Genomic DNA, 27068 nt, shown 5'->3' with positions numbered 1-27068 from the left:
ATAAATAAAAGCAAAAAGGAACAAACCCATGAACAAACACTAAATTCTTCCTCTAGAGCAACATATGTTAATAATAATGAGTGTGCTGTTGTTAGCAGTTGTTGACTTGTTGTAATTTATACCTGTTAACTGTACTTTGCTTGTATCTATCTTCATTTATTTAATAGTGTTTTTGAAGACATGAAAGATTTTAATAGCCCTCTTTGCGCTTTTGCCTCTCTGTGTGTGTCCAGGTGCTGCCTCGTCAGACTTGTGGCTTGTTTACTCACACTATCTACTATAAGGAGTATCCTGGTGGACCTAAGGAATTGGACAAAAGCATCCATGGGGGAGAGCTGTTTCTTACTGTGCTACTCAACCCTGTGAGTCAGTGAAAGCTTGCAAGCTGCCTAATGCAAGACCTAACACTTTTTTTTTCGTCCTTAAAAGGAACCCCACAAGGCTTTACTGCTTTATCCCTAACTGCAATTTTTTTCCTTTTTTGATCGGTCTCATTCTTGGCATCATTTTTCTGTCTGTCTCTTTTTCTGTCATGGACAGCCCCTCATTCTACAGTTGTGTTCATCTCTCCAATTTAAATTGGGTCTCTCCACACGGGGGGTTGCTGTCACATACTTCCATACACATTCAGTACACACTGAGGTTTTCCACCTCTCCCTTACCCCTGCTGTGTATGTCAGCTCAACTTGACTCTGCTTTGAATTAAGGAACAGAAAGAGGTTTTGGATGGGAATTGAAAAAAAAAATCATCCACATGTGCTCCTTTGCAAGGCCATGCTCACACGCATGGTTTAAGGCAAGCAGGGATATTCAAAGAAAGTGTCCTCCTAAACATTATCTTTCACCGTCTCTTTTTTCTTTTTCCCTTTAACCACACATGTTTAGATGCAGGAACGCACACACAGAGATGCTCATAGAGCAGCAGTAAGCTGTATTGAAGTGTCAGGTAAGGGAGTGCTGAACCAGAGGAGCTGTCAGAACTCACCCAACATCATAGAGTCAAGTGCAGCTTCCTACAATACCCCTGCCTGGCTCTTTCTTCTGTCTCTGCACCAATTTGTCTCTGTCTGTCCTTCTTTCTGTTTTTCAGCTATTTTTCCCTTTTATTTCTTTCCTTTCTGCTTTTTCACATTTTTTTTTAATGTTTTTTTGTACATTCATGTCCTATTATTTTCCCTGTTTCCTCAAGTCTCTCTCCATTTCTTGTGTTCTTTAAGGTGCCATTTGCTAAGTAGGCTTTTTTGTTTTGTTTGTGCTCTCATCTAACTTGCTTTTTGTTGAAGTGAATCCCCTTTTTCTTTCTAATGAGAAATAGGGCTTGCCTGTTGAAAGAGATCCTGATAGATATTGGCAGAAAAATACTTGCGGTTTCCTTTCACGCCTACAGGTTGAAGAAAAGAGAAATTACTTTTTATCCAGCTCTAAAGAATTCCTAATTGCTATGTATTGTGTAGCTAACTTCTTGGACAAAGGATCTGTAGCACTCAAATGTGTTTTACATCTCCCCCAGAAGCAGTAACACTTATAATAACATATTAAAAGCAATGTTGTCCAAGCTTGCAAGGTGAACCTTGTACAAGGAGGGTAATTTATGCATCTATTGTCAGCAAAAGTATGGATAGAGAGGTTAGTTGCTCTTTACCTTTAAGGTAATTTAGGCCGGCCCGGTGGTAAAGATGTACAGTTTAGTGATATTGTCACCTTATTATCTTTAGCTTCTTCTCATGAGCCAAGGTCCAAAATCTAAACCTCATTGAGGGTTGCATTGGCACACAAAAACCATGGTTCAGTTATTTTGGTTAGGTTGAAAAAGAGATATAAAAAAGGTTGCCACTATAAAACTTACTGGAATGTTGGTATATAAATTTCATGAATAGATGGGTGGGTGGGTGGGTGGATGGATGGATGGATGGATGGATGGACGGATGGATGGATGGATGGATGGATGGATGGATGGATGGATGGATGGATGGATGGATGGATGGATGGATGGAACATGTGAACAATAGGATTTATCAAGATCCAATTTTGCGTGCAGTAATTTGTGCTTGCAAACTGGAATTTTGCACGAGGGGCTGAACCATGGTTTGCGGGTGATTTAACAAGAGCGATTGCGTAACTGGTGGCAGGTGCAAAACTGTTGGAGACGCCCTATTTAAATGATGGTTTTGTGCGTTTTGTGGTTTGCAGCAAAGTAGTTTGTAGTTTGTACAAACTAGTGCATTAAGAAATTTAAATCTTACAGTGACACCCCCACCCCCTCCAAAAAAAAAAAAAAAAAAAAGAAAAAAAATTATATATCTATATATCTATATATATATATATATAGATATATATATAAAACAAACTTTGGCAACCTTTATTCCCTAAGGTGGTATGTGGCTGAATTTCTGCTTCACTGCAGTAAAAAAAAAAAAAAAACAGGTGTTTTGTATTGGCCTGTAGAAAAGTGCACATACCAAATGGCTCACAAGAAGTGACTATGGATGAGATTAACGCATCCCCACAGCATTGGCATGTTGCTTCACAGGCGCAGGGTGTCGGGGTTCTCCGGTAGGGCGTCAGGGCGACATGGCATTTAGAACGTCGGACAGCACTTCTGAAAAACGAGATTGGGAGATCCCAGCTCTCGCTGCAACCGTACGCTGGAATAACCCAGATGCAAAAAAGTGCAATGTTGCAAGGAGTTTGGTGATATCTGGTATTGCGTGGGTCCTCCTTGTGGCTGGCTCCAAATCCATTCGGAGTTCCCCCAACAGCTCCAAAATGGCAATGCTGGATAAACGATATGTTTTGATGATCGTTTCCTCCATTCATTCCAAAAATATTCACAAGGAGTGAAAAAATGCGTTCTCTGCGTCTCCTTGCTTCATTTCGATATCTCCTTCTTGCGCAACCCACCGCTGCCATGTGTGTGCAATTACGCATACAGACCATTTGCACCTTCTTTTGAAACGTGTTAAATATAGAGTCAGATACCGTTAGCAAAATTGCTTTCAGGTTTAATAAATCACTTTGCGAGTGCTAAATTAATATATTTACATGTTCTCCTCCCACAAGACGCACTTTTGCGTGTAAACGCCCCATATTGCATATTCATTGCAGAAAAGGTACTAAATGGATAAGAGGCGCTATTTAGCACGTTTTAAAGACCAAATCCTTTTAGCACGCTGTTGATAGATCAGTTTGTACATTTTTTAGCGTGCACAGTGAAATAGCTCACGTTTTTATACACGCAAACCTTTGATAGATCCGGCCCTTAGGGTAAGAAAGGTAGGGATGGCCCACTTACTGTGCCCCTGGTTTTAAATACACAGTTGTCCAATGTTACGTCCACCAGGCTTGTTTGGTGAGGGTAACATTAAAGGAGACCACACAAGGATTTTCTTTAAAGTGAAAATTTAATTTATTAAATGATACTAAAGAAACAATACCTGAAAAGGAATAAATAAAATGGGGAATAGGAAATGACTTAATGCAAAACCGATAACTAAACAGAAATAAGCAAATTCAACCAAACCTAACAAAACCCAACAATAGGACAGGATACAAACCAAACCAAGCCAAACAGGGTTCTGAGGAGGTAAGAGGGAGAAGCCTCCTGTTTGCTGCTTGCATGACAGCTTTTAAAGCAGAGGAGCACCAATTAGGGCAAAACAGAACACCTGCAGAAGGCCTGCATCTAGAACCCTGCAAGGAAGAGTGGAGAAACCCACTGCAGCCGTAACATCCAACAAGTAACAACACTATATCCGAGCAGGAGTGCCCGGATGCACCTCAGCTTGTGGTGTGGGTCTGCCTGCCCTGACTGTGTGAGACCTGCAGTTGGGTAGGGGGAAACTGGGGGTGTGTGGCGCCTGGGCTCGGATGGTGTTGTGCTGTACTTGGCCTAGGGCTGGGGTCAGCAACCCAGACTTTTCAAAGAGCTATATTGGAGCAAAAAAAATCTTATCTAACAAATCAAAGTCTTATAAAATCCTCGTAAGGTAACACGGGCGCCAATTGTATTTACCTTCTATAAACAAAAAAAGACTATATGCACTTAAATATATAATAAGAGTTCAGGAGTAGATGTTTGTCCTGGAGCAAATGTCACATCATGTGACTACTCTGCTGTACGATATTTGGTGCTTTAAGTATAAATTCCTTTAAAATGTTAATGCATCATGTTTTATTGCATTCATGAAACTTTAGAAACACAATAAAGAAATTTGATTTTTCGTGTTATGGGTGTTATAAGATTGAAGAAAGTTCACATACATGCATTAGAGCCCTACCTGTTTGATCTGTGAATGGTTTTTGATGCTTGCAACAAAACTAGCAGCAGCAGTGGAGTTAAGAGATGCAACCCACTTCTTAGATCTATCTTTTCGATGCTATAAATTATCCAGAAGTACTGAAATCGCACTTTTTCGCTCACTCCCAGCATGATGGTTGGCTGCATATTTTGCATGTCTTTCCTGGAAATGCCATTCTAAATTATTCTTTTATAACTTGACAATTTCTCATTAGAAAGCAAACATGCAGGCAATCCTTCTGCATTGGTAATGAAAGCAAATCATTTGGGCCATTCTTCTTTGGATACTCTTTTCTCATTAGCTCTCTTCCTTCTTTTTCCTTTTGTGATCTGTGGCCCGAGACATTGTTTAGCAGCTATGACACACATCTTCCTTGACAGACATTTTTTGTTTAAATTTATTTATTTTATTTTTTTACAGCATTGTAAAAAAATGAATGTTTGTTTGACCTCCTGAACACCATATAAAAAAAAATCCATCTTTTTCCCTTTCATGCATTTTTTGAAAAAGCTCCAAGTAGCACAAGGGGGTCGCTAAAGAACCATATGTGGCTTTGGAGGTGCGGTTGCCGATCCCTGGCCTAGGGGGTTGAACTGCCTCGGGTTGCGATTGCCTGGCAACCAGGGGTATGTGAGGACCATATGGTTGTGGGGCCCTTGAGAGGCATGAATGCATGAATGAGTTTTTCTAGATCCTGTTTGGATAATACTCCTTTAATCCTGGAGATGATCTTCAGGTGATTAAGGACTGACTTAGTAACTGCCTTTATGTGCCTCTGAAGGTTCAGGTCTTAGTCCATCATGACACCAAGGTTTCGACCATAATCAGTGTTTTCTAACTATAGTAGCTGAAGCTGTGAGCTAACTCTGGATCTATCCTCCTTTGGTCTGAAAATTCTTATCTCAGCTTCCACATGCATCCACGTATTGATCTGTTCTAAGCATCTAGCCAAGGCTCTTAAGGGGTTATAGTCACCAGCTGACATTGGGATGTAAAGCTGTGTGTCGTCTGCATAGTTATGATAGCTGATCTTCTTGTTTGCTATAATCTCTTCTAGGGAAGCATGTAAATGTTGAATAGGAGAGACCTTAGAGTGGAGCCTTAAGGAGCGCTGCATGTGATTTTCTGTTTTCTGATTTAAAGTTCCCTACTGAAACATAAAAGTACCTGTCTTTCAGGTAGGATTTAAACCAGTCCATAGCTGTACCACAAAGGCCAACCCATTTTTCCAGACACTCTAATAAAATTGAATGATCAAAAGTATTAAACGCTGCACTGTGGTCCAATATTACCAGCACTGTGATCCTTCTAGGGTCTTAATTTATATGAATGTCACTGAAAACCTTAATTACGTCAGTCCCTGTATAATGGTTGGCATGGACAACTGACTTGAAGACATGAAAGCAGCTTGCCATTGTAAGAAGGCCTTTAACTGTTGAAACACATTTTTTCAACAATTGTACTGATGGGGAGGTTTGAGGGGGGTCTGTAGTTTTGCAGGACCATTCTCTTCAAGCTTCTCAACAATGGTTTCATAATTGTTGTTTTTAAGTCTTGGGAGGGAAACACCAGATATTAGTGATGTGTTAATGATTATAATCAAATCAAACTGTAAAACAGACAGAACCATCTTAATAAAACCTAAAACATCAAGACAACTTTTGCAGTGTATTAGGCAGAATTAGGACATTTTAACAGAGTTTATTCTAACTGTAGACAGTATTCTTACTGGAGTTGATGTTGGTGTGAAGACTCCTTTTCTTGAACCTCGTATTTTCTCTACAAAACTTTTGCAAAGTCACTGCAGGCCTTTTATCCGCCGCAGAGATAGAATTGGTTGTTAACCTGTCGACAAATAAGGTTGTTGTGGCAATAAGGCGGGAGCATTGTCGATGTTTTTGTTACTAATCTCAGAGAAGAAAAATTCTCTTGCACCTTTTAGTTGTAAATTATGCTTTTCGGCACTCCCTCTTCTCTTTCCTTACTGCTGGAGCATTTTTCAATGGAGATTTCATCTTCCCAAAGACAATTTTCACATTAACTGGAGCAATGGAATAAATGATTTCTGCAACTTAGTATGGTAATTATTAACCAGCTTATCTACTGAGTTACACCTTGATCGGTCTCTTGGCCTGTCCCCTACAGTTAATTCTTTGTACTGAAATATTCTTTCTGTCATGATATGTGGACATTAAGATCTAAAGAGAAGCGCCTTTTCTTGGTCAGACCCTGTAATTCAGAGAAAGGTTGGAGTCAGAGTAAAAAAATATGCACGCCCAGGTGAAGGACGGGGTCACTCCAGTGGCTGGAAGTTGGAGGTGATTTTGCTGGGAGTTGCAGAGAAGTGTGTGACCGGGAAGGGCCATTTTGAATGGGTGCTACTGTATTGTCATTAGGCATGTACAGTATGCTTTCTGACTGTAAACCTCTGTAGCTAAAATCTCTTTTTCCAATGAGCTTCACCATATCTATGATGCTCTCCAACAGTTGACCTCTTTTGTGCACCTCCCATTTACAAAGAGACATCTGATGACCCACAAGAAGCTGCTTAATATCATTGAGGACCGAAGGATATATGCTTCTGCACAACCTCTGTGTTGATTGTTCCTCTCATGTTCTACCACTCTCGTATGTATGTGCTTTAAGCCTCTCATTACTGTGATTAATAAACTGCTAAAGGGTTAGCAAAGGCCATACAAAGAAAACGAAATGGTGATTGGCTGTCTTCACTGTATGACAGCTTTTTGTATTTGCTCCATATTTTCAAGAAAAGCTCTCTGCTCAAAAGCCTTCTCTGCTGAGGATGAACAGTCATATCCTTCTAGTTTTGGTTTTATCAAAAATATCTTATTTTGAAGATATTCAGTGAAAGTCCAGTCCAGACTGAATCTCTGGATTGGGCTTTCACCTTCAGTGGCTGGATAATTTTCAGTTTAAAATGATATTAGTATTGTTTTAGTGAATAAATAAAACAAAATATAAGTAGAATGTAGATTAGATATGTTCAATAGTGTGCCAGTTCATAAATAAAAAGAGAAAGCTGAAAGTTCAGTTCACACAGATGAAAAGATGAAGATCTCAACCTATAAATTAAGTACTTCATTAACTGATTAGATTAAAAAATCTGATTGTTATTCCAAATTGTTAAGTTTAGCTCTTTTATGAATTGCAACATAAAACTAAAACTAGACTAAAACCTTTTAGAGTTTTAGTCGACTAAAATAGACTAAAACTACTGTATCACTTATAGAAATTACTAAAATGCGACTAAACTAATAATAGTTTTCGGCCTGAAGACTAAAACTGAGACTAAATCTAAGATGGCTGTCAACAACAACACTGAGGGTGCGTCTCAATTCGCAGGCTGCGTACTTGGTAGGACGCATTTTGAGGCCGGTGACGTCACAACGCTGCGCGGAGGCCGTCCCATTTGGCAAAAATTCTGAGGACGCTTAAAATGCAGCCTCAAAATGCGTCCTCCTTTTCCCCGAATTCTGAGGATGCATCGCTACCGTCCTTAGTGGCCTCGCCTCCCGCTAGATTTCCCGAGGTGCTTTGCGCGTTTTTTTTTTTTTTTTTTTTTAGTTGAAGAAAAAGAAGAAGAAGAAAGTCGGATTTTCTTCAAATTACGGACAACCGAAAGCAGCAGCAGCGCCTACAGTAGTGCAAGAATCAAGAACACCTTTAAATGTAAGTAGTTTGTTTTTTTGTTTTTTTTATGAACATCTATTAAAATACATGACGGTAACGGAGCCACCGGAATGTGTAGGAGCAGCTAAAGTAAAGCTTAGAGCTAAGCTGTTGATACGAGATGCTCATCAACAATTAAAAGCCTTCATACAAATGTCACTATTTTTTATTTTAACATACATCTTACTGTACTGATAGCCGTAGCCCCCACAAATCAGATCTATTTATTCTCATACAGTTTATAACAAAGTATTAGAGCTGTTAAAGCTAAATGCAGCTGAAGAAATAACATTAGTCCAGCTGTACTGGGCTGTTAATACTGCAAACGTTTTGTTTTAATACTCAATAATGTATAGTTAATTTACAGTACAGTATAATATACGGTTTAAAATATAATTCGCTTGAAGAACAATACAGGCGTAATTATACAGAACAGTCATTTTGCCTGTTGACTTAACAGAAATATGCTTTACATGTCATTTTGTTCCAGGGAGCAGACAGAGGAGTGGATAAATGACCACCTTATCATCGGGGCCAAAAATACTGCTGCAGGCGGATGGAGGGAAGAGTTGAGGCAGAATTCCATCTACATGTTGCATTTCTATGTAAAAGTCACACAAGTTAAAAGAAGTCCTGTTCAAACACCAACGTACAAATATAATCTTTTGATCACATCAAATGATGCTCAGATGCCACTTTTTGTAAATCTCATATTTGTGATAGAAGTGATCCTTGTGTGGGACAACTTAAAAAAAAAAATACAAAGTATGTTCAGGTTTGGATAATGTAATGAAACACACACACACCTATATATATATATATATATATATATATATATATATATATATATGTATGTATGTATGTATGTATGTATGTATGTATGTATATGTATGTGTAGGGAAATTACATCTTTCATTTATTATATTCATGTTAATTTACACTTTGAGTAAGCTTGAAAAAGTAATCTCCAGGTTACCATTCCAGCCTTTTTCTGTAGAATTTCTAGCCTGGGTGCCAGTCCGAACTTAGTCCCGCCCACAAGGTTTGAGTTCGGGGAAGTTCGGTCTGGCTCTGCTCCATAGTAGCGCGAGTATTAAAGCCCACTGTCAGGCGATCCAATCAAATTGTCAGGGCGGGCTTTATACGATGATGGACAGATGATCAAGAGTAACGTAATCAACCACGTGACCAAAGCGCGCTTGGGTGACAACAATAATGGCTGCCGCTGGAGAGTTTGGGTGAGTAGATTCTGCTATTAGGTCTGTTCTAGAAGATATCGACAGCAAATTAATTTTAAAAGAGGAACAGAGAAACGCGATCAAGTCTCATCTTCTTATTCTAGGCGTGAAACTGCACGCTTTGATTTTTGTGGACAACAACTATGCCTCGCTTAAGATACGTCACGCACTCCGTTGCTCTTATTGGTTGTAGGTCTATCCAATTGAGTGCAGAGGCATTTTTTTTCCTGGTTCGTTCAAAACACGCCCCATAATCACAGCTCTATGGAGCAGTATCAGACTCATATTCTGACTAGAATTGAGTCGGACTACGTAAGGCTATAGAATTTCATCAATCCATCCAAATCATGAAACATTCCTTTTTTCTAGCTTTAAAGAAACACTACAGAAAATAGCATCTGTTGATACAAATAGTTTTCCTCTACTTTAGGAATGCAAAGATCCAGGGCATGGGGTCAGTGGGATGCCCACTGCTGCCACCTGGCCCTGGTTTGTCCTCATGGATGAGGTATTAGGACAGAGGCCGTCTTTTGCCCCACCTGTCCTAATTGCCTCCATCCCTGAGGACACACCAGGGCCAGGTGCTGCAGAGGCTGAGCAGCACCAGGTTGACGATGAGGAAGAGAATGAGGATGAGAGAGGAGGGAAAGGAGGAAGATAAGAAGGAGTGACGAGTTGGTGGATTTAATCAGGGAGGATATCAGATGGCAGAGGGAGGCGGGAAAGGATGGACAGATTATTTCATTTATTGGAGAGGATGGTGGACAGACATTATTTTTTTGGTGTTTTTTTTAACAAGTTGAGGTTCTGTGTTGCTGTTATTGTTAAATTAAATTATTAAATTGTTTATAAAAGTTATTGTTGTCGATGTGTTCTTAAAGTCTTTTAACCTTTTTACATCATCTGTTTCATCACTTCTTTGTAATTTAAGTAAACTTAGAACAACTTCTCAGTGACATCAGTTTATTTTTAGAGAAGCAAGTATTTACAATAAACTATTAAAAACATTTTCAACTATTGACATTAGATTTTAAAATAAACTACTACAACTATTTACAGGAGATAGAAAATAAATATTACTAGAGAACATAAATATATATACATATATGACTGAGCAGGAGTCCCTGGTGGTGGTGCTGGACTGGATGCGATGCCACACAGATGAGCTTGGAGTCTTCTGACTGCGAGTGGGACATCATCTGGGGGGTCGGGGGGTGCCTCTCTCCACTGTTCACCACATCATCCATCAGGGTTTGCAGGGCTGACCCAATCGATGGCTGCCATGTTACTAAAAATGTTCAAGAAGACGCAGAAAATAATGACTTTACTAAAACTGTTTTTATAACCCTGAAATGAGAACAGCTAAAATGTGATTCTACTTGCCATCTAAATGTAATGGTGGTCGGGTAGACCCTCCTCCAGGGCAGACACCTCGGCAGACAGCTGGTCCCTCCATGGAGCACCACTGACTGCCTCCTACACGTTCTCCCCCTCCTCATCCTCTGGCATGTCGTCCTGCTCTTCATCCTCTGAGGCCGTGATGTCACCGGCTCCCAGGCAGATGTTGTGCAGGACAGCACATGCTGTTATGACCTGTAGGAAAAAAAAGACAAAAATATTTGAAATAAAAAATACAAAAATATGAATAAAATATTTTTATTCAGTCATCTATCTTTTTTTCCTTATCTTTATTACATGATTTATTAGAAATTAAATTTTACTTCATCTAGATCCACTATTTAACTTATTTTTTTCGTTTTTATATTTTGATTTTTTTTTCTGTATTATGTTTATATATGTTTATATATATATATAAAATTGCAAATAAAGTCAGACAGTAAGGGGATAACAATTTAGACAAAAATGATTTATTTCTCAACAGTTTGGCTTCTCAACACAACATTAGTGATAGTGAAGGTAGTTATTTAAGTCAGTTATTTACAGGGTTTGTACACATTTAACTATTCAATTCAAATTACTAAAGTTACAAACAAATAAATCACAAACTTACAAATAAATATAAAACTTGATATTTAAACATATTCATCAATCTGCTGACAAGCGTTTATTTAATAGCTGGTATATTCTGATCATTAGCAGGCCCTGTGGGTTAGAATAATAGCAGGTAGATCTTACCTCTCCACTGCGCCACTGCGCACTGCCAGCCTGAGAAAAATCCGTCGCAGGTTTTGCTGCCGCCGAAGCCGTCAAAGCGACTCCCCTCCTCCAATAACAAGTAAATAAAAAAAAATAAAAATGTCCATATCTATTTTTTTGTTGGTTCTTTCCGTATTTCTCGAGCTGTCGGATTTTGTTTCGCGCTGTGTTTGGGGTAAACGTGATGACGTCGTGTCGCAACCAGGAAGTGCTCCAAAGGCTAGACCGTCCCATTTACCAACGGCTGAGGATCCTCCGGAGCAGCCTACCAAGTCTGGGTCCTCCGGAGGCTAGGTAGGCTGCGTCCTCGGAAGTACGCAGCCTGCGAATTGAGACGCAGCATGAGCCTCACCCTGTAGCCCTCCAGCCTTTCTACGTACAACATATCTCTACTGCATTATATTAGACCTAATGCTGACCAATTTCTTCTCATGTCTTTTCTATTATGCCAGAACTTAATCCCTTCCCCTTACCAATATTTCTGTTATTGTGACAATATTCTTTTTAGACCAGAAAAATCATTCCCTCCTTTTACTTCTCTGCTTTTGATGCTAATGTTTCTGCTGCACTTCTTGCCATGAATATATCCGTATGTTTGTCTGACATTTTGCTGCATCTGCTTTGAGATGCTCAGATTTGAGGAGAAAAACAAAAACAATGTCCTATAGGGTCTAATATAGCCTACAGTTAAGTTAAGGCATTAAAATGAGGGCAAGGATGAGACAACATGAGATATAGACACAATGAAACAAATGTCTTTTTTTTCCCGCACTTTTCGTTGCTTGCCTTGTTTTACTCCTTGTAAGACAAAGATGTAACTAGTGCTTTATTAGACTGATTATGTCATCGTCACTCTAGGCCAACTAATCTATTCTCCTTCTTCCTTAGAACCGTAAAAAATGACACTAAAAGACACTTTTGTATTGTCAGTAAAACAGCTAATAATCATAGCAGTAATTTTTTTCCTAAATGAGAACTGTCTGCCCTGACGTAAACACATGCACAGTGCTCACATGCAGGCACAGTGATGATTCATGCTAGTGTCTCACTGCAATGTTTCAATTTGCAGACACAAAAGCTTAATTAGTGTGCGCACTTTGTGCCTAATCAATAGCGCTCTTTAGGTCGCTGCTTAAGTCCCCCTGGGTGTTTCCTTTTGTTTGATGATCTGCCCATCGGTAACATTGCCACTTCCTGTTGATAGACTCTAAATCACTTTTGGCATTTTGTGGGAGTTTTTCCCCAACAGCAACCAAACTACATGGATGCGTAAGTGCGTGTGGCTGTAAAGATTTTTGTGCTGTACGGTCATGGCTCTTACGTACAGTACACACTTCACTCGACAATCGATTGGACTCTGCAAATAGCCAAAAGGGCACAAGTCATTCCCCGATAAATGGTCAGAGAGATTGTGAGAAAGGAGAGGAAAGCAGGAAGAGACGGGGAGTAGGGGGGGGAGTAAGGGGGAGCTGGGTTAGAAGGTGGCAGACGGATTGAGATTTAATTTTCAGGTCACGGCATCTTGTGTCACTTGAGAATCCAGACACATACAGAGAGGAAATGATGCACATATAGCCCCCTGACACAAACACACAATGGAGAATATTGTTGTGGTCTTAAAGAACCAAGTATTTTTTATAAATATTTGTGTATACCTGGCATAAGCAAAGCTCTAGACATATTTCAGGCATGACATTTAGCTTCGCTTAGCTCTACCACTAAGCTTGTTAGGCAAAGATCAAATATCAGCACAATCTCCCCCTCTGCTGTGTTTAAATGACTTTTCACTCTCATTGTCTGTCATTATTATTGTGTACAGCTTTTGGCTTCCATTGTTCCTTTCCTCTCTCTTCCTCTAGTCATCTCAGCAATTGCCAACCTCTGTACGTTGACTTTGCTCATGCATGTGAAGCTTTCCACACCTCTTTTTGTCTCATTTTCACTCCTTCCCGCTCCTTCTCCAGAGTCCTGCTGATCGGAACTGAAGGGTTTGGCAGCTCATCAACACATCCAGGCTCTTTCAGAAACAAATCTCTCACAATAAACTTTGATTCAAACTGGGAAGATATTAAAAAGTGACAGTAAAGCAGCGAAAACTGGGCCCACTGAAAGGGACAGTAGTCATGGACAGAAACAAGCAGAATGCTTTTCATTAATATCATTTAATGCATTTACACCTAGTTTTCACCTGTCTGGTGGTGTCACAAAGAGACTGAGGTTGACTGTTAGAGGGAAAAAGCCTGTTCAGGGTTGAGAAGACAGGGCACAGTGACTGAAAATGAAACAAAATCGAAAGGGTTGAGGATCCAACCTAACCTGACTCCCCCAGATGGATTTGCTCCGCATATCCATCTGGAAACCTTCCGTTAAAGTAATTTTGGGAAGGGGTGAAAATACTGGTTAGCTTATTGGCCTATGTTGGTGATAGACGGGCCAAATAAACCAATCAGATCAACGAAGCATATAACGTACTAACAGACTGACGACGAAGACACAACCACAAGCCAGGCTACTCTTGCCGAAACCAGTCGGGAGAAGAGCAAAAACATCTTTTCCTCAGAAAAGCCTCCAGAGCAGTGTTTTGCTCTTCTTTCAGTGAAGAAATACTCTGTAATTCCAATAAAACTTGCTCGATAGCCACGCTAACTCTAGTTTCATCGGCTGAAGCCGCCATGTTCTTTAGACTGAACTGTCGCGCTTCCCGTTGCGTCACACCTCAACCCGCCTCAAAGCCAACGCTGATTGGACGTTCGTTTGGTGAACGGCTCCAAATTTTCTTAAACGGAGAGTCTCCAGACTGATTAGCGAGTGAGATCTTGAAAGCTCACGAGATCAGGATAATCTCACGAGGCTAGATCCAACCCTTAGTAGGTTTCTTTTAGTTTTAAAAATAATTTTGTCATTTGAAACATTTAATCGGATTAACTGCAATAAATCCATTATTAATCGATTATTGAAATAATCGTGAACTAATTTAGTAATCGATTACTATTACCGTTAACGGGAGTATAGAGACTGTAAAACATGCATTTAGCTGACAGAGCAAGCCACCTTGAGAAGCAATTATACTAAAATTGTACATAAAAAAGTCAGATAAAAAACAAACTTTTCATCTGACAATATGCTCTATCCAGAACTCCTCAAGTGGAAAAGTTTTAGTTTCACCTGCTTTAATTTCGTAAAAAGTCTTTTTTAAGGAACCTTTTGCTTTCCAAAAAAATCAAAACTATAACCATCTAATTAATCGATTTGCAAAGTAATAGTTAGTTGCAGACCTAATATATATATATATATATATATATATATATATATATATATATATATATATATATATATATATGTATATATATATCAACTTCAGTTAATCACGAACTGTTTCTAAATTACGATGTACTGCATCAGGATGAACCGCTTTCATATTGTTATCAGTAACATATATGTAACACATACATTTACGCTCGTTAGAGCATCTGTATAACCTGGCAATTACTTCACTTTATCATGTAAGTGTTGTGACTTTTACTTTGCATCTGCAGAAATAATGTAGCAGTCATGTGGGACATATTGCCTCCCTTCACCCACATGCTACAAAATGTGTCGGCATGTCGTAAAAGATTTTAACCAGCTTGGCTTTAGCTGGAAATCAAATAATGTTGACTGTATCTCCCTATGTGATAGAAATGTATCAGTAGTGTGCTGTTTGCTAAGAGGAGGGTCTAAAAGATGTCTCTGCTTTAATCAGCTCTTAATACAGAACTAGATGGAAAGGCCAAAGCATAGAAAGGTTGGCAGGCACAGACAGACGGATAGGAGGATGGATGGACAAACAAGAATCAAGTAATAACTTACAAAATCCAATCATATTAAAGGGGATTAGAAAATGTCGCAAACACAAGTACAAGACCACATGCTCTTTTAATCCTACAAAAAACACTATGTGTGCCTGAGTTTTTGAATGCTCGTGCGTGTTCTTGCATGCATGTACTTTGAAGAACATCACTCCATGTTGGGCTGACATGTTTCATTAGGGCATCTAGGTCAGTATGAGATCTGAAAGAGGAGGGAAGGCAAAAAAAAAGACATGAAGTGACTTTTTCAAGCCGGCTAGAAAGTGAGAGCAAGACATCAAACTGATGAAAACAGAGCAGGGAAATAAAGCTGCACAGTAGCAAAGGACAAGAAAAGACAAAGGAGTAAAAATTAAAAGCGAAAGGCTTAGCGGCTGTGTTTATATATTTTGATACTTTGCCAGTAGAGGTGCAATTTGAGTCCAGGTCTGTGCTGAAGTGGTTTCCCTTTTATTAAAACACATAGGGGAACCAAAGCAATCTGGTTGTTGAAGAAATGTGGAGAAAAGGTTTAGATGGTTCAGTCAATTGATTTTTTTAGCCCCCACAAGTTTTTTCCACTGAGGGCTACACGTTTTTACCTCTTTGCGAGATTAACGCTCTCTCAAGAGACTTTTTACTTTCTATTTAGACTCCCCTGCCAAGGTAAATCTCTTTCTGTCACCTTTCTCTGTACTGTTTTTTTTTTTTTTATTATCTTTTTTTTAAACTCTTCAATTACAGCCACAAATCATATCCTCCTTTCCCTCTCTGTTTAATTTAGCTGCATCTGCTCATGCCTCATAATTGATGTTTCCATGTACCACCACAGGTCTCCTTTTCACTCTCTCTTTGTCCAAACTGTATGCACGTACAAAACACCCCACACACAGCAACCTGTTTTCACACAGCCTGCAGAGTCAGACATCATAGGCTATTGAGTGGTTTGAAGGGAACATAAATCACTTTTTGATCACCCTGTTTCCTTTCCAAAAAAGGGAACAAAGGAAAATTCAGACTTAGAATTTTTTTTTTAAATCAAATCTAGTCTGATCACCTCCAGCCTACCTTTATTTGAGGGTGCTGCTAAATATCACTTGTTCACCATATGAGCCTTTCTAGTTATACACTATATTGCCAAAAGTATTTGCTCACCTGCCTTGACTCACATATGAGCTTAAGTGACATCCCGTTCCTAATCCATAGGGTTCAATATGACGTCGGTCCACCCTTTGCAGCTAGAACAGCTTCAACTCTTCTGGGAAGGCTGTCCACAAGGTTTAGGAGTGTGTTTATGGGAATTTTTGACCATTCTTCCAGAAGCGCATTTGTGAGGTCGCACACTGATGTTGGACGAGAAGGCCTGGCTCTCAGTCTCCGCTCTAATTCATCCCAAAGGTGTTCTATCGGGTTGAGGTCAGGACTCTGTGCAGGCCAGTCAAGTTCATCCACACCAGACTCTGTCATCCATGTCTTTATGGACCTTGCTTTGTGCACTGGTGCACAGTCATGTTGGAAGAGGAAGGGGCCAGCTCCAAACTGTTCCCACAAAGTTGGGAGCATGGAATTGTCCAAAATGTCTTGGTATGCTGAAGCATTCAGAGTTCCTTTCACTGGAACTAAGGGGCCAAGCCCAGCTCCTGAAAAACAACCCCACACCATAATCCCCCCTCCACCAAACTTTACACTTGGCACAATGCAGTCAGACAAGTACCGTTCTCCTGGCAACCGCCAAACCCAGACCCGTCCATCAGATTGCCAGATGGAGAAGCGCGATTCGTCACTCCAGAGAACGCGTCTCCACTGCTCTAGAGTCCAGTGGCGGCGTGCTTTACACCACCGCATCCGACGCTTTGCATTGCACTTGGTGATGTATGGCTTGGATGCAGCTGCTCGACCATGGAAACCCATTCCATGAAGCTCTCTGCGCACTGTTCTTGAGCTAATCTGAAGGCCACATGAAGTTTGGAGGTCTGTAGTGATTGACTCTGCAGAAAGTTGGCGACCTCTTCGCACTATGCGCTTCAGCATCCGCTGACCCCGCTCCGTCAGTTTACGTGGCCTACCACTTCGTGGCTGAGTTGCTGTCGTTCCCAAACACTTCCATTTTCTTATAATACAGCTGACAGTTGACTGTGGAATATTTAGGAGCGAGGAAATTTCACGACTGGATTTGTTGCACAGGTGGCATCCTATCACAGTTCCACGCTGGAATTCACTGAGCTCCTGAGAGCGACCCATTCTTTCACAAATGTTTGTAAAAACAGTCTGCATGCCTAGGTGCTTGAATTTATACACCTGTGGCCATGGAAGTGATTGGAACACCTGATTCCAATAATTTGGATGGGTGAGCAAATACTTTTGGCAATATAGTGTATGTGCCCAAAAGAAGAGCTCTAAAAGAATAGATTCAATCTTTTTGTCAGCAGAATACACAGGAGCTTAAGCCTAAGTTGACCAGTTTTTGGCATGTTTATCAACTATTCCTGCCTGAGTGCTGCTTTTACATCAGATACATTGTTACATCGCTGGCAGAAGCCTAAATGCTGTACAGCTTATTTGTCTTGCGATTCCAAATTGCGGTCAACATCCTATTATTATTGAAAAAATCCAGAAAAATGTGTGCTAATATATGTGAATCTTCTTTCAAAAAATGAATTATCTGCTCCTTTTTCCCCAAATACACAGTAAAGTCTGCATACATCCAGCGTGTCCTCCTGCTGTGTCTCTTTCTCTCACTGGCTGAGACCCGTTTTTCCATCAGCATTCATGGGTTATCAGTATTCCCATTGCTTTCCAGGTCAGCATGATAGATGCTGATCCATCAAGCTCTGATAGTGTGTTGTTTTTATCTACAGCAAACCTTTGCTGCTAAAGAGAAGTATCCTCTTGTATATGCTGAAAATTTACTATTTATAATTGCATTAGAATAAATAAACATTTATTGACAAATCTATTTTATTTCAATCATTTTTATTCGGAATTATAAACTCATAGTAAATTTTAATGATATCAAATTCAGATGTTATACAGTGGGATCCGCTTATAGTGGTCACGTTGGTCCAGAGCTGATTTGAACACTATAAGTGGTTGATTACTAAAACCGAATGTACCGTTATTTCACTTATTTTTTATGCAGAATATCATCTAAATGCCATTTGTATGGTTTTTTAATGAGAAAAATGAAATGAAACAGATAGCTGCCACATTTACTGAATTTTATTACAGTACCATGCAAGTTTAATTACAGTATACTGCACTGTGCGCAGACATAACTCAGGTAGTCTACATAACTTATTATGTGCTGTGCGTCAGCTCTGCTGTGCCGCCTGTGCATTTTTTTAACATGTCTAAAAAAGAATGTTTGAAACAAACGGTTTCATAGAACATCATAGAAGATAACTGCATAGGCTACAGAAAATGAAAGCTAGCCTACGTCTGTTTTGTGTTGCCGATCTGCTTCACCGCATAAAGGAATCACTTGACATATTTATCTATGGTTCCCTAGATCAGAGTGTTGTCCAACAGTCTGATCCAGGGAATTAATTATTTTTGCACATGAACACTATAAGTGGATTTCTTGATTACTATAAACTAATTATTTAAACAGCATTTGTATGAAAATTATTCTGTCCCAAGCCTTTTGATCTATATAAGCGGTTGATTACTATATCTGTGACCACTATAAGCGGATTCCACTGTATAATATTAAAAAAAGATTTGCTGCAATCTACTGAAAGTTATTCCACTGCTTGGCTGTAGCTCTTTGCCCTCCATCAGTTCATCATGTTAGGAAGGTGACTGGGCTGTGTTACTGTAGTAGACTATGGGCTTTATAAGACCTAGTGGATCAACATTAGTAGTTGTTCTGACTCCCAAAATCCTCACTAACTGTGAAAACTTCAAATTGGACCATAAGTTAACTTGATTCTATATCTGTCCAAGAAATAGGTCTTGGTTTCCATATAAAATAACTTTCATCTGGGAGAAGACTATGGACTACTTGGCAACAGTCCATTCCTTTTTTTCCCCTAGCTTAACATACGGAATGCAAAAGTTATGTCCATATACCAGATACACTGTATACTGTGTTTGGCGGTGTTTAAAGCAATCTCTTCAGCTTTATTCCACACCTGCTGAATTTCTTACAATAACCTGCAGTTATATCTGGGGCTTGTACATTTTGTTCAACCTCCATTGATTGTCAACCTGCCATAATATTACATACCTTCTCCAATTTCTGTATTAAAATACATTTTATTCTAATATTCTTAGATACTGATTTTTTGTTTACATTAGCTATGATGTATAAACCCCAATTTAAAAACCTTTTGATGTTTTTTTTTTTCATAAATTGTAGAAATAAAGTACCTTTTCTGTTTATTATAGATCCAGATGTATGTCTGATTGAGATTTAGTCTGTTTCTCTGTTATTCTTCCATCTGGTGTCATGTCCAGGCAATGTAGGTTAATATCATGGAGGATGCTGTTAAACTCAATGTTGGATCAGATTTGTTTTACAAAGAGAGAAAGTGAAATATTTGTGTCGTTTCGATGGAACTAATTAGAATTTACCACTTTGTCAAATCCATTAAAAATATACATTCTAGATTCCATTCCAAGGGTTAAGCCAAATTAAATGAAACATAAGAAGGGGTGGCTTGTGTGTGTGGGTGTGGGCTGGGCTCACTTTTAAATTGAAGAACATTAAAAACTGACACCGAATAACTCAAGCGTATACAGACACCATCATTAGATCTAACAAATAATTCATATCTTAATGGCTGATGTTAGCATTTTATCTAAGATGTTTCCATAACTCTGTGAACAAAATCAGGAGTATGGTCCCAGTGTAAGTCTGTGTGGATGTGCGTATGTTTGTAAGAGCTATCTGTGCTTGTCTCTTTGATCAGCCTATAAAAGCACTGAGGCGTGGACAGATAGCCCGAACCGACACACCATCGCTCCTCTGCTCGCTCTGAGTGTCTCCTTCCTCCTCACACACATTAACCACTGCAAACACACTGTGACACACTGTCCCGCTTGTATCCGCATCTCTCCCATCTCCCAATGCCTCTGAGGAGTATTGTGCTGCCTCCTCAGCTTTATCTACCAGGAGCGCTGAATCCATCAGTCTCATTATCTTTATCATATCTTTTACCTTTTCGTTTTTTTCCACTTGAAACTGCTTATGCTGTGCTGTAACTTAATATTAAAATCTCCCCCAGCCAGAGCAACTGAAATGGAGCTATTGATGCTGTTTGGATAGGAGAACTGTTCTGGACCCCAATGACTGAGCTCACATACTTTTATAAGTAGTCAGTTTTTCTTCCAATGAGGCTGTAGTGGTTAATGTTCGGAATTGGATTTGAAGGTAGCAGTTTGGATGGTTTGTATATACAGTTCTTTAAAGATAAGAGAGCTGTTACAGACATCGCCACTGTAGTATTTCCCTTAACTGTAATCAAGGATGCCAATCTTCTGGGTGTGAAACTTAAAGGTTTTGTGGAGGTTTTTCTTGAATTTTATAAAAAACCTAACCTCTGCACTTAAAAAAAATGCGGATGTAAGAGCATGCACAAGACCATTTCTCCTTGTGCACCATCTGTTTAAAAGTCACTGTTCTCATAGCTCAATTAAGCTTACTGTGTTAGAACATTTGCCCAAATCCCTAAACCCCTAAAAAACCTACACTACAAAAACAATCTAGAAATAAGTAGAAATTTCTTAAATTAAGTGTATTTACCCTTAATTTCAGTAGGTAAATAAAATGAAATTTGCCAATGGAATAAGTATTTTTCCTCTTAAAATAAGATAATTAGATATTATTGACTTGAAATAAAAAAAATGCAATTGTTTTTTCTTATTTTAAATGTATCTTATCTTGTTCCATTGGCAAAGTGTCTCACTTATCTCCTTAATTCAAGAAAAAATGCACTTATTTAAAAAAAAAAAAAAAGACAAATTTAGATTTCCATTTTTTGCAATGTAAATAGTGGGGACTTAATGGTGAACGCAGTCAACTTACTGTTCGGACAGTTGATCACTTGGTCCACTGCACCATCCTGCGTCCTGCGCCATCTTCTTTATTAGTCACCTGTGCCGGGTAGCGGCAGCCTATTGCAATAGCAGGCCGCTGTGACAACAAATCCCATAATGTTTTCCGAGAAAAGCTCTCCACTCAAAGCATTCTGGGATATATCTGCCTCTTCTGATACCTTTCTTTTCTTCTCATACACTTCGTACACACTTTTACGACGGCCATTTTCAAAGAACAGGCGGTGAGCTTCATGACTGTCTGAAACCGTAGCTCACCACACATATACACCTGAAAGTGAGCATGCGCAGAAAAAGATAGCTAATGGGAAGAGCATGTAGGACGGCCTTACGTAAACATATTACCAGAATGATTGATAATTAGGAGGACCACTTATTTAGATGATCCATCCGGAAATAAAAGATCGATATAAGATCGTCCTCTATACCTCTAAGATTTTCCTCTTTTGGTCACTAACTCTTTCTGCAATGACAAATGTAATCCCAATTAAAGGTAGTTCTTCCTAACATTTTTACACACTACTGTTTGTAATTGGTTATTTTAAAGACAGCATCATTTCGACCACTTTCTCTGTGACTGGGTTTCGGTGCTTGAGAACATAGGTTCAATCAATATAATGCCTCAAAGAATTAACAATGCAGATTATAAAATTATTGAACAAAGTCCAATTTCTAGCTCCTTACTTAATTCAGAGGTCTCATCTCCCCCTAATGGTTCTGGTCCTCAAACCAAAAAGAAAAAAAACAAGAATGAAAACTGATGAAGACCTGGAGACGTTGTCGGACTTACAGAATAAGTACGAACCTGCTAATCTCTGTTAATGTGACTGCTCTGACCTTTGTGTGGTTGATTTTAAGCATGTAGCTATAAAACATGGAGAGGCTTAATAACCTTATGAGAACAATTTAAAATAGGTTTACTCAAGACAGCCTTTTATTAAAATTTGTTTGTTTTTTTTGCGAAAAAAGGGTGCTTTATACTAGTTTAAAATAAATGATGTAAAATTATATATATATATATATATATATATATATATATTTTTTTTTTTTTTTTTATTTTATTTTTTTTTTTTTTTTAGACACTCGTCTTAATCTGCGTCTTCTAGCTACTTAAGAGTAAGAGCTACAGCTGTGAGTTGCTGAGCAGCTGACAGAAAGCTGTCAGTTTTTACAACGGTGTTATTTTCAAAAGGTCCTATAGGGGGAGTGGGTCTGTAACATTACTTAGTACGGCTTTATGGTAAGAATACAGTTGCCAAATCTGCCTTAAGTAGATGTTGTAATATGATAAAGACTTTAAAAAAATGTAATAAATTATTAAAGCAGTTGATGAATAACAGATAGACCACAGTTTTTTTTACAATTTATAAAAACTCAATTTGAGTTTTTATAAATCTCCTTTATATTGTTCTAAATGTATTGCTTTCGATAGTTGGGACACTTATCTTGCAATTAGGAACCACCTAGCATTACAATGAAAGCCATCCTAGAGTTTTATTAACCTACAGTTGTCTTTGTTCGTGTAGCAGTTAAACTGAGAGTCAGATATGGAATATAATGCTTGGCATATAATCATATGAACTTAACAAACTCTGATCTGAAAGGTTTAAACAATTCCTTCATCACATTTATGTGTTTTATTTCACTCCAGATCAGCATATTCATGACCCACCTCTCTAATTATGGCAATGATCGACTGGGTCTCTACACGTTCGTCCACCTGGCCACCTTCCTTCGCTCTTGGACTAACCTGAAGCTCCACACCCTCCCACCTCTCCAGCTTGCACACAAGTACTTTCAGCTTTTTCCTGAACAAAGGAACCCGCTCTGGCAGGTGTGTTTGCATGGGTACATGCATGTATGGGCCTGTGCTTTCTGTTTCTGTTCTGGGTTTGTTTTTCTCACTAAAACAGGGATGCTTTTACTATAAATTTGCCAAAATGTCATGCAGTATTCTGGTGTATAAGGACCAAGAAGGAAATTAAGAATAGATGTTGTACGTATAGTTGTTTATTGTCTTTTTTTTAATTTAGAGATCTATTGAGTTTATTGCTGAAAACAAAAGTTTGAAATCTGTTACTGTATTATGGCTCCTTTGTGGTAATGTTTGAGGTGGTATTTACGGCTTACATGGATTTATGGTGTGTTCAAAGCCAAAAATGGCTCAGGAGATTGTTTATTCTTCTGTTCTATGTAGTTGCCTCTCACTGAGGTTGGTTTCCTGGCATGTGTGTTTTTTATGTGCTCAGCCTCTAATCACTCAGTTTCTGTGCTTTTTGTAGAATCCATGTGATGACAAACGACACAAAGACATCTGGTCTAAAGAGAAAACATGCGACAGGTTGCCTAAATTCATGGTGGTGGGCCCACAGAAAACAGGTAAGATGAAGATATGCTTACATTCAAACATGCACATGTAAGACAGAGGCTTTTCCTGTGTGCACAGGTGTCTGCAACAGAGCCTTTTCATGTAATCCCCCATGCTCCTTTACCTCTATCAGAAGGAGACAAAGGAGGAGGCTCCTGCCTCTTTTCTTCCACCCACAATCTTTCTGCTATAGACACACAGAGGTACCAATGTATATGTCTCTCCTTTCTCTTTGAATCCATCAAAGAGACTGAAATAGAGTAACTTATATAAAACATCAGCAAATTCAGGATGCAAATTACAAAACAGGAAAGGGGGCTTTGACCCACATCCCCTGGTCCCCTTTTAAGTACCCTTTCTATAAGGGGTGAAATTAAAAGGTTTGGAGTGTTAAACATTTATAAGTTTAATTTATTTTCTTTACATATGTTTACTTTAAGTACATTAAATAAGAGTTAGAAGGTCTGGTAATTTGCATAAAATTTTTTGTAAATATCAGAAAACTTTGAGCATAGGTGTGCCATCTTGGGTGTGATTACCATACTTTCTTCTCTGTTTCTTCCTCTATATTTTACCCAACTAATCACTGCTAAAAAAAGGCCAGAAGTACCAAAATAGGTGTGAGGGAATATAATATTGATCTTTTTTTTCTAAAAGTTATAAATGTTTTACCACAGAGGTGGGATTTGAGGTATTTGTGGTTTTAGTCTGTCACTCTAGTCCATAGAATACTTTCCTTAATGTTTTGAAGAACATCACAATTTTGTAGTTGTATTTTTGCAGTTGGTGATGGCTTTTTTTTATTGTTGGTGGACAGGAAGCTCTCCCGTGGATGACATTTTTGCCCACTATGGCTCTTATTGTTGATCTATAAACAATGACCTTAAGTGAGGTCTGTATTGCATAAGATGTTGCTTCAGAGCCTCCTGGATGAGTTGTTGGCCACTTCTGTGAAGGTGTACATCTGTTCCATGTTTCTTCTATTTGTATATAGGTTTTCATTGTGGTTCACCAAGTCTCAAAGCTGTAAAACAGACCTATGTGAGACCACATTACAGACTGAGTGAGGCCAGTCATACTATTTATTTGGATTCCGACATAATGTGTTGCTTTTTGGGATCTTTTACCTTGAAGTAGGCAGGGATTTGTAAAGGATTTTCCCTAGTAAGTTCAACAATCTTTAGGAAATAGCTGTTTGTATTTATTCAGATTGACATATGTTTCGCCTATGGAAAAAATGTACTGTGACAAAGCAGATGATGAATTTAAGAAATTTCTAAGGGGACAAATATTTTAGCACAGCAGAAGTTTGTGTACATCTGCGCTTCAATTTTATGAATCCGATTTTCTGTCTTTTTTTAGCGAAAATGATTTATAGGGAACAATGGATCTATGGCCCTAAACAGCTGGAATTGATCTGAACCATAATTAATATAACTGGCACAAACAGTTGGCTAAAGGAAAAGACACTAGAGAGATTATAAGAATGCATTTTAATGGAGCATTTCTTTCACCCTGTATGCATGAAATTGTTTCCGAAGCATAATGCCTCTATGTTATTTCTAGAAATTAAATAGGATGTTTTTGTTCTGTGTGAGAAGTGAAGAGGTGAGGTATAAACAGCAATTACCTTGTGATAATCTTCCAAATGGAAGGACAGGTCATTGCAGCGACATTAGCAACCCAGCAATTAGATTACTATAAATCCCCATTTTATCAGAGGGGTACCAGGTGAAGCAAAGAACTGCATAGGGTGAGACAGAGGGCAGGAACATTTCCCCCTCTGCTGATTGGTGTCAAATGCTTCTAAATCATTTGGAAGGAAAGGACTATGAGCTTTATGCAGAGACACATACACTCCCTCTATGGATTCTCAGCAACATATTAATGTAGGAAAAGTGATAACAAAAAAATCATCCAGTGTGGATCAGTGGACGGTAGGTCTTACACACGCACACACACAGTCTTGTCTTGCTGTATGCATTGAGGGCTCCCATTGACTTCCATTGTTTTTCAGTCAACGCATTCTATGCTCGAACCCTGACAATAACCCGAAACCGGAATCCCTCAAATGGCCAAGCAGAATAACAAAGATGCACATTGTCTTACACACACAACCCAACCATCTGCTGAGGTAAACTAATGAGCCAGTTATGAATTATGACCTTTCTTCCAGGAACGACAGCACTTTATCTCTTCCTCCTCATGCATCCCTCCATCTCCAGTAACTTTCCCAGTCCGAAGACATACGAGGAGGTCCAGTTCTTTAACACCAACAACTACCACAAAGGAATTGACTGGTAAGCGCCCACGAACAACACCAAACACATCTTTATCTTTTTCATTTCTGTCTTTTATTAGCAAGTGCCTAAGGTTAAACAAAAGATAACAAACCCCCTTTGTTCATTTCGTGAGGTTTTTATTGCCATTCCCTTGTCTATACAGGATTCAGTAACACGGTTCAAAATAGCTCTATAATGTCTTCAGAATGAGGTTTTAATCTTGTAGTGCAAGGCAACAGGCATATGTCGGCCTTAAATGACCAATAAACAGGTTACTTAGCTGACAGACACAGCTGTTGCATTCTCCAGAAATACTTCCTCATCATAAAATGGCTTGAACCACATCATTAGACTCCTTTAAGGCAGATAAACAGTTTGTCTTGACTTTCCAGACCGCATTTGACTTTGAAATTATTTGAAACACCGCTTCCACGCATTGCTTTGACTCACCGCGTTTTTCATAATTGTATATGTCTGTGAGTGTGGTGTGCATCTTAAAATCATGTTTATTTTGCCTCAGGTACATGGAGTTTTTCCCAGTGCCCTCCAATGTTAGCACGGATTTCATGTTTGAGAAGAGCGCCAACTACTTTCCCTCAGAGGAGACCCCACGGCGAGCTTCTGCCCTGCTGCCCAAGGCCAAGATCCTCACGCTGCTCATCAACCCGTCTGACAGGGCCTACAGCTGGTATCAGGTGAAAACTCTCTGCACATGCACAGAATAAGTCCATGCCTGCGATAGCACATGTACAGTGCCTGGCAAAAATATTCAAACCCCTTATCAGATTGCGACAAACATCACTGTGCTCCATTGATATATTTTGTTATAGAGTTAGAAAAAAACAAGAGAAAAATATGAGGTAAAAGAAAAGTTATACTTGATTTAATAGTTTATTTTAAATAATACAAATCTGAACTTTGTCACCTGCAGGATATTAATCATCCTAAACATTGGACTTAATGCAAATCGGTCATTTCTCTCTCATATGTTTGAGTATTTCTTAAAAGGTAATCAAAATGAAAGTCCTTTATCACCTCTTGGTGCTGTTCATTACTATTTTAGTGGCCTAAAAAGAAAATATAAGTAATTCATGCCCAATTTTAACTATATCCCAAGCTTTGAACATCCTAGAGAGCGCTGTTTAATCCAT

General features: G+C 38.9%; 1 protein-coding gene across 3 annotated transcripts in view; it reads left to right on the top strand.

Moving 5' to 3' along the window:
• ndst3 (N-deacetylase/N-sulfotransferase (heparan glucosaminyl) 3) overlaps window positions 1–27068 on the top strand; it is a 79645-nt gene that overhangs the window by 39853 nt on the left and 12724 nt on the right. For all 3 annotated transcript variants that reach the window (XM_038274643.1, XM_038274644.1, XM_038274645.1), the window contains 5 exons: window positions 234–362; window positions 22919–23101; window positions 23550–23646; window positions 25812–25935; window positions 26438–26612. In XM_038274643.1, the coding sequence (XP_038130571.1) occupies window positions 234–362; window positions 22919–23101; window positions 23550–23646; window positions 25812–25935; window positions 26438–26612 (708 nt within the window). The remainder of the gene's footprint in view (window positions 1–233; window positions 363–22918; window positions 23102–23549; window positions 23647–25811; window positions 25936–26437; window positions 26613–27068) is intronic.

The sequence above is a fragment of the Cyprinodon tularosa genome, unplaced genomic scaffold (assembly GCF_016077235.1).
Source record: "Cyprinodon tularosa strain WSP-4 unplaced genomic scaffold, ASM1607723v1 ctg923, whole genome shotgun sequence".
NCBI classification, from domain to species: Eukaryota; Metazoa; Chordata; class Actinopteri; order Cyprinodontiformes; family Cyprinodontidae; genus Cyprinodon; species Cyprinodon tularosa.
Note: the sequence above shows the minus strand (reverse complement) of the source record. Positions and strands in the feature narration are given on the sequence as shown.